The sequence below is a fragment of the Salvia hispanica genome, chromosome 2 (assembly GCF_029641045.1).
Source record: "Salvia hispanica isolate PSC_SH4W2 chromosome 2, Shi_PSC_v1, whole genome shotgun sequence".
In the NCBI taxonomy this organism is placed as follows: domain Eukaryota; kingdom Viridiplantae; phylum Streptophyta; class Magnoliopsida; order Lamiales; family Lamiaceae; genus Salvia; species Salvia hispanica.
This window is the reverse complement of record NC_142693.1, coordinates 13,699,782-13,708,074: the sequence shown is the minus strand read 5'-3', so window position 1 is coordinate 13,708,074 and position 8,293 is coordinate 13,699,782. Positions and strand designations below refer to the sequence as shown.

General features: G+C 35.5%; 1 protein-coding gene across 2 annotated transcripts; it reads left to right on the top strand.

Moving 5' to 3' along the window:
- Positions 1–910: 910 nt before the first annotated feature.
- LOC125201328 (vacuolar protein sorting-associated protein 35A-like) lies at positions 911–8,105 on the top strand. 2 transcript variants are annotated; one of them, XM_048099390.2, is made up of 22 exons: positions 911–1,098; positions 1,179–1,275; positions 1,372–1,495; positions 1,957–2,142; positions 2,674–2,761; positions 2,950–3,006; positions 3,092–3,181; positions 3,258–3,380; positions 3,539–3,613; positions 3,691–3,750; positions 4,273–4,389; positions 5,009–5,248; positions 5,321–5,386; positions 5,533–5,619; positions 6,047–6,136; positions 6,205–6,294; positions 6,584–6,652; positions 6,732–6,812; positions 6,921–7,028; positions 7,188–7,291; positions 7,370–7,483; positions 7,560–8,105. In XM_048099390.2, exons 1-22 carry the CDS (start codon positions 1,003–1,005, stop codon positions 7,771–7,773), a joined length of 2,376 nt encoding a protein of 791 aa, XP_047955347.1. In that variant the 5' UTR covers positions 911–1,002; the 3' UTR covers positions 7,774–8,105. The 2 variants fall into 2 exon arrangements, 1 of the variants encoding a protein (XP_047955347.1); XR_007172875.2 differs by lacking the exon at positions 7,560–8,105 and having other exon boundaries at positions 6,921–7,038.
- Positions 8,106–8,293: the final 188 nt, after the last annotated feature.

The window sequence follows — 8,293 nt, the reverse complement described above, 5'->3', positions numbered from 1 at the left end:
ATTTCATTTTGCGCACTCATTTGAAAAAATAATTATAAATAGTTAAAGTGGAGAAAAAGTAAAGTAAGAGAGACAATATTGTAGATAAGACTCTTCTCTACGTTATTTTCTCTCTTACTTTATTCTCTCTTTACTTTAACTATTTAATATCATTTTTTAAAACAAGTGCAGAAAATGAAATGCTTCTATTACTGTGGAATGGAGGGAGTAGTTTTTTTTTTATCTTTTTAGATTTAATTAATAAAAATGAAAATTACACGTGACAAATTGTAGACCATAAGTTTTCTAAAATTCTATGATCTTAAATTAGTTGTAGTTAACAATTAAATGATGAGTTCACAATTGATCACTCCCTTTATATAGAGAATATATATATTTTGGATATGAAAAAATTCGATCCGGTCTTATCCGAACATACAATTTTTTTTTAAAATTCGATTAAAAAATCTGAACTGAATTTTAAATTCTGATTTGGTTCAGATTTCGAATAATTTGCTCACGCTTGTCTAGTATACACAATAAGTAGAAAATACAAATAAATAAAACATAGTAATAAAAACACATTTTTATTGTCATATAACTCGAAAATAAAAGAGTAATCTACCCTTTCGAACTACCTCGGCCTGAAGTGTTTATTTTATCCATATAATTAGGGAGTGTTCGGTTTGCAAGATTGTAATCGAGATTAAATTTGTAGTGTGTTTGGTTTATGAGATTCAACCCCACAACTCAATCCTAGATGGATAATCCTAGATTAAATTTATATCTTGGTATTATTTTATCTTGCCAAACCGAAGACCACCTTAGTATTTATTTTATTTATAATTAGTACAATTAGTTTTAAATCATGCTTAAAATCCCGATTATTTATTTTTTCCCATTTCAGTTTAATTCTATTTTGATGAGCTGGGTTGAGGGGTTTGATAGTTTTAGTTGAAGTAATCTGTCCGTCACAGTGTGTGTGCGTGTGAGAGAGAGAGAGAGAGAGAAAGAGAGGGAAGGATGATCAGTGACGGAGTCGTAGACGACGAAGAAAAATGGCTGTCAGCTGGGATCGCCGGCCTGCAACAGAATGCCTTCCACATGCATCGCGCTCTCGTACTTGCATCTTTCATTTAATTTGCCCCCGATTCAGTTAAACCCTAGATTCTCAATTGCAATTGCTTTTCGATTTTTAGGATTCTAACAATTTGAAGGATGCTCTCAAGTACTCCGCTCAGATGCTCTCCGAGCTCCGCACTTCCAGGCTCTCCCCTCACAAATACTACGAACTTTGTGTGTAACTAGATTTTGGCTGTTTTCTGTTGCATTTGATTTCGTTACTTTTATTTCCCTCGAAAATATTTTCTTTTTTTCGTGTTTGCTGCATAGATATGAGGGCTTTTGATGAATTAAGGAAATTGGAGATCTTCTTCAAGGAGGAGACTAGTCGCGGTTGCTCCATTGTTGAGCTCTATGAACTCGTGCAGCATGCTGGAAACATATTGCCTAGACTGTAAGCGGTCATTTATATATATTTTTTTATTTTTCCTGTATGTTTTAATGTGCAAAATTTTTAAAAAAGTCCAGGTTTCCTTGATTATGTATGTATCTTGGATGTTAAATTGCATATTTGGATCCCCATTACTGCTTGTAGAATAGGACCTTAGAAGACCCTATGCTGACAGAAGGAATGAAATAGACTTTTCTGTAGGACTGACTGATGAAAGATATGCTTTCTTTTCCTTCTCAATTTTTTTGTATGTGCTTCCTTTGGGAAAATTCTCAAGTATGCCAATAACTTGATGATTGTTCCATATTGAAAATTTGATCTAAAGGTTACATTCTAACCATGCCCCCCTGCAACATAGTTTGTTAAGGTTTAAGTTGTTAATCTTTGTCATGCAAAGATTTTTCCATAGTGTACGCGCATGATAGAGCTGACCACTCTTAGTAATTTCGTCTTCCTTTTCTCAGATATCTGCTCTGTACTGTTGGCTCTGTATACATAAAGTCTAAAGAAGCACCAGCAAAGGATGTTCTCAAAGATCTGGTAGAAATGTGTCGCGGGATCCAACATCCTCTGCGTGGTCTTTTTCTAAGGAGTTACCTATCTCAAGTCAGTAGAGATAAGTTGCCGGACATTGGATCTGAATATGAGGGGTGAGGATATAAAGTCATTATATGCTTTTCTGTCAATTTAGATCGATTTCATAGAAATTATGGTTGCATTAAGTTCGTTATGTGCTTGTTTGCAATTAATGTTATAATTATATGCATGAGTAAGGAATCCAGTAGCTGAGCATAGAACTTTCAATTTTATATTCAGTGTCCTGTATTATTTTCGAAATTTAGGGTTTAATTGTTTGATCCTAGGGATTAAGTCTTCATTATAGGATTGAACTGTACTGAGGCTTGTCTGCCTATGTGTTTTACGCACATGTTTTAATAAGAAGTAAGGATAGAAAGTTCTCATAACACTGACCCATGTGTTTCTGAAAATACTTTAGATCCACATAAATCTTAATGTTCTCTTTAAGTATCTGATTACTTATGTTGGTACCTCATTTCTTTATTTTAATTCCTCAGCTGATTTCTATCGTTGGTGTGTTCTATTATTGATTTGATCATATTCTCCAGCACTCCTAATAAGATTTCATCCGCTAAACATTCCTTTTCTCTAATCTCTTATAGGGATGCTGATACTGTCATGGATGCTGTTGAGTTTGTGCTCCAAAACTTCACAGAAATGAACAAACTATGGGTTAGAATGCAACACCAGGTAAGATCAGAAGCTATTCTCATTAGCTGATCATGTCTTATTACGAATCAAAAGAAAAAGAAAAAAATAACTTTTCCAAGAGCTGATTTGTTTTTCAAATATGGGCAGTTGTTTGTCTTGATTTCAGAATGACCTATGCTAATCTGATTGTGATCTCTGGCTTGCACTGTCACATCGCTTATTTGTAGGGACCTGCTAGGGAAAAGGATAAGAGGGGTAAAGAAAGGGGTGAGCTACGTGATCTGGTAAACATCTTCATATAATTAATAGTTATCTGTATTAATGGTTGACTGTCACTGAATTCTTGTTTTCTTCACTTACTTTGGTTAGGTTGGTAAGAACCTTCATGTCCTCAGCCAGATTGAGGGTGTTGATCTTGAAATGTACAAAGAAACTGTGCTTCCCAGAGTGTTGGAGCAAGTAAGTATTGCTTGTACCAGACTGTTTATAACATTTTTTCTGCTAATATTTTGATGTTACACATATTGGGCTTCAGGTTGTCAACTGCAAGGATGAACTTGCCCAATATTACTTGATGGATTGCATAATTCAAGTCTTCCCAGATGAATATCACTTGCAGACACTTGAAACATTATTGAATGCCTGCCCTCAACTTCAGGTATGTAGATTCTGTGCTCGATATGATGGACTCACAACACCTAAGTTGGAGGTTCATTCTCCATATCCACTAATGTTCTGGAGTCCTGGACTAGCGATTGTGTTTTACTGTTTTTTACCTTTCAAAACTTCTTTAACAATCATGGTGTTCTACTGCAGTCTTCTGTTGATGTTGAAACAGTGCTTTCTCGACTAATGGAAAGACTCTCAAATTATGCTGCTTCTGGTTCAGAAGTAAGTAATCGAGAATTTCATGAAAGTTAAGTTAGCATGAGAAATTGTGGCTCCACCTCTAAGTTACCATTCTGCAGGTGTTACCTGAATTTTTTCAAGTAGAAGCTTTCGCAAAACTGAATAATGCCATTGGCAAGGTAAATCTATTTAGTTTCCACCTGAGAAGATATTTAGAATTTATAATGATGATTTGGGCTATGATAATTCTTCAAATGTTGCTTGGCATTGTGACTGAATTTCAAACTGAATGATTAGAAATGGAAATAGGTCTAAGTACAAAATATAACTAGAATCTGCAATGCATCTTATTGATATATTACGTTGATAGTAAGATTCTTCTATGGAACTTATATTTATTAATTACCTATGCTTCTTATTTTATTAACAGTCACATTGAAGTTGATTTTGGTGCTAACTTCTAAGTAGTAAGCACGAGGGTTTGCCAACTATGTTGTTACTAAGTTTCCTCGGGCTTGATTTGGCTTTTGGGATGTGATTATATATAAATATCCGTGCTTGTGAAGCCAGCATCCAGATTTTCTTCTTTTACTTGAATATGTGTTTGTACTTGGCTTCTGCTTTATGCAAGTTTGATATCCAGCTCCCCCGTCTTTTTTTTTGAGTTTTACCCAGCCAGTAGCTGTTTACTCTGGATGCAGGTGATAGAAGCACAAGAAAATATGCCCATTGCTGGAGTTGTTACTTTATATGCGTCTCTTTTGACATTTACACTACAAGTTCATCCTGATCGGCTTGATTATATTGACCAGATTCTGGTATGTTTCTCTTAGCTGGCAATGATATCTCCTAGGGTTAGTTTAGGTGCATCATCCTGTATTATCAGTTGTCCAATCCTTTTTAGCATGATTATTTTGGTAATATTTGAATAGTCATATTCTGTTTGCATCAACAGTTTTGGGTATCATTGACATAAGCTGCAGCTTTTTAGCAGGAGCCTTAAGTGGATTTATCATGAGAGGAGTAAACTCCTACATTATGTTTATTGGATAGAACGTATAAAGAAAGCCACTTTTGATGTACCTCTTTATCCAAGAAAAAAAAGTTAATAAGTTAAATCACAGTTACCAACTAGTATACCTAGAATCTTCTTGTTCAAAAGCTGTTAAGTGAAGAAGTCTGAAAAAGTTGGTCATGAGGATCCTTTTAAATCCACTATAAGTCTATAACTCATATGTGCAGAACATAAGAAACTGCTGCGATTATTGAACATCTCTCTATAAAAGATTGTGTGGCTTTTTTTGTTTCTGCACTAGTCTATGTAGATTCAGTTTTGACTTGCCTGATGGTTGACGTATGGAACGGGAAAAACCTTTTGTTGGTTTTAATATGTCTTGTGCCTATATTACTAAGCAGATACCATGCTTTTTCCTGCAGGGAGCATGTGTTAAGAAACTTTCAGGAAGAGAAAAGCTTAATGATAGCAAAGCAACAAAACAGATTGTTGCACTTTTAAGTGCTCCACTTGAGAAATATAAGGATATAGACACTGCATTGAACCTGTCTAATTATCCCCGCATCATGGAGTGTTTAAATGATGGAACACATAAAGAGATGGCCAATGTCATTGTACAAAACATAATGAAAAACAAGACTTGCATATCAACTGCAGAGAAGGTCTGTTTTAAAAGTTTATTCCAATTATAGAAGGATTGGTCCTTTTCTGACCGACAGTTATCGTTCTTATAGGTGGATGCGCTATTTGAATTGATAAAGGGGCTTATCAGAGATCTTGATGGAGATACTCATGATGAGGTAGTTTGGAGATGATATATATCATGTTAATACTACTATTTGGTTTAGCTAACAGATAATTCTTTTTTCCTGAAATATTTTATTTTCCTTCTAAGTCAGTTTATATGCTTTCATTCTTGATAGTTTATTGTTCCTTGTTTCCTTAGCTTGATGAGGACTTCATAGAGGAACAGAATTCCGTTGCCCGTCTTATACAAATACTGCACAGTGATGATCCTGAAGAAATGTTGAAGGTATTTGCAATGTTTATTCTTGATGAAGTTCAAAGATACTACAGTTTTACTATTTAAGTGATTCTTTCCCTTTCCATCAGCAACATTAGCTGGCTTTGTTTCTGATTTTACTCATTTGCCAGGCAATGATTATACAATTTTATCCCACTAAAATGATGCAGTACAAGTTATTATCTATTTCACAGTTTGTGGCTCTATTTGTGAAAGATCTTCTTACTTGAAACTGAAGTCTCATCTACAGTTACCACATCTCTTTCTTCCTCTCCTTTTCTTTCTATTTTCTCTCTTCATTAGTATCATTTGAAACTTATAATTTCCAATGGTTGCATGAGGTCATCAATAAATGATATTTATGTCCTATACATTTATAGATTACGGTTCCTTTGGCCTTATGCTGAATGAAAATCATTTCTTTCTTCCATTCCAGGTTATTGAAACTGTGAGGAAGCACATTTTGACTGGAGGGCGGAAGCGGCTTCCTTATACTGTTCCTCCACTTATATTTAGTTCTCTAAAGGTATTTCCCCCTTTTTGCCTCTACATGAGTTAGGTTGCTCTATATGATGATGGTTATCTTCTATGCAGCTGGTACGTCGACTGGAAAAACAAGAAGAAAATGTCTCTGGTGATGAGGCATCTACGACACCAAAAAAGATCTTTCAATTAGTGACACAGGTATTAATGATTTTAACCTGCAACTTTCTGTACATTCTTTGTTGGTTTTTGCTGCTCTTGGCCATTTGCTTATTCAATTTCTACTTTGCGAAAACATTTTGCGCTTCATTCACCTTGTCGGAAATTTAAAAAATCGCACATTGTTTTGTGGTGTCAATGCATCTGGATATTGTATTTCCTCCAGACGCAGATTGTCTTGAATTGTAGAGATTTTCAAGTTGAGCTTTAAACATTAATTTTCCAGCTGCAGATTGTCATAGTTTGCCTTATATTACTTTTTTAACTGTAGACAATTGAGGCACTGACAAGTATTCCGGTTCCTGAACTGGCTCTGGGGTTATATTTGCAATGTGCTGAGGTACTTCTTAAACCTGAAATGAAAACTAAGGTGAAGTGTTGCATTTTGTCTGACTAGTCTTTGATTTGTGGATTATCAGGCTGCAAATGACTGTGACCTCGAACCTGTTGCATATGAATTTTTTACCCAAGCTTATATATTGTATGAAGAAGAAATTACGGTAAGCTTTCAGTTTCCGAACATCACATTCTTTGATTAACAGCAATAATTCTGTTTGCCTGCCTCAGATATTTATACTCTTCACTTTTGCCTGAATTTGTTTCCCTAGGATTCAAAAACTCAGGTGACTTCGATACACTTGATAATTGGGACACTCCAAAGGATGCATGTCTTTGGTGTTGAAAATAGAGATGCATTGACACACAAGGCCACAGGGGTAAATTATTGTAAGCCTTATATTATAGCAATACTATGTTTATCCCTAATAACCACGGGATAGCACTGTATGGACTATAGAGTTGTTCTATTTAATCCTATATAGAAGATCTTTCTAGCTGCACTCTAAGAACCTGACTTTCATCTTTAATATCCTTAGTATTCTGCAAAGCTGTTAAAGAAACCCGACCAGTGTAGAGCTGTTTATACTTGCTCACACCTGTTCTGGCTCGATGACCATGATAGTATCAGAGATGGAGACAGGTATTACTACTTTTTAGCAAGTTGTGATAGATCTGTTTGGAAAAAATATAATCATTGAATTTAAATGTTTCTCTTTAGGGTCTTGCTTTGCCTGAAGCGCGCACTAAGAATCGCAAATGCTGTTCAACAAATGGCAAACGCAACTAGAGGCAGCAGCGGATCAGCTTTGCTATTTATAGAGATACTAAACAAGTGATGATCACTACCATTCACACTCTTTTCTCATTATGTTTCTGAGAATATTCATTTGCAGTTTATGTTAATATAGGTATCTCTACTTCTACGAGAAAGGGGTCTCGCAGATTACTGTTGAATCAATTCAGGACCTAATTAAATTGATCAGAAACGAGATGCAAGGTGACGCTTCACCATCATCAGATCCAGCAGCAGACGCCTTCCTTGCAAGTACATTACGGTATATACAGTTCCAGAAGGACAAAGGCGGCGCTGTGGGGGATAAATACATGCTCATTACAGATTAGTTTTCACGTCGAATCTTCAGCACCAGGTTTTACTTGAGCCAACCGGAGAGAATGTTGCTGGTCGGTTCTGGTTTTGAGGCGAGGAGAACGCGTGACCTTTGTTTTTTTGTTGACCGACTCCAATTTTAACGTCTCCTGAGCAGTGCTATAGAAAGTGTTGATAAGTATAGTAAATTCTTGATTCAATGCTGACTAGCTGGCAACGGCGTTTGAGGTGTTATGTCTGTTGTTGAAAATTGGTTTTAATAAGAGAGTGGTACATAATTCCTGTGTAATTTTCACATCCCCTATTTTACTTCTTTTTGTATTTATTGATTTTTGCTTCTTTTTTAGGCAAATGTGTACTCTCTTTGAACATCAGATTTTCCTTAAAGCGATAGAAGAGAGGTTTCGAACTGTTATAATCTACTCCCTCCATTCCATAGTAATGGAGGTAAAAATTTTCGGCACGGAGATTAAGAAAAATTGTGTTAGGTTAGTTAAGTAAAGAAAGAATAAAGTGGAAAATGAAAAAGGTAGA

Bases quoted from the DNA above. Each gene is read 5' to 3' on its own strand.
- LOC125201328 (XM_048099390.2), top strand. From the start codon at position 1,003: ATGATCAGTGACGGAGTCGTAGACGACGAAGAAAAATGGCTGTCAGCT. The intron at 1,276-1,371 runs GTGTGTAACTAG...TTTGCTGCATAG, and splicing joins TCACAAATACTACGAACTTT to ATATGAGGGCTTTTGATGAA. The intron at 3,381-3,538 runs GTATGTAGATTC...GTTCTACTGCAG, and splicing joins ATGCCTGCCCTCAACTTCAG to TCTTCTGTTGATGTTGAAAC.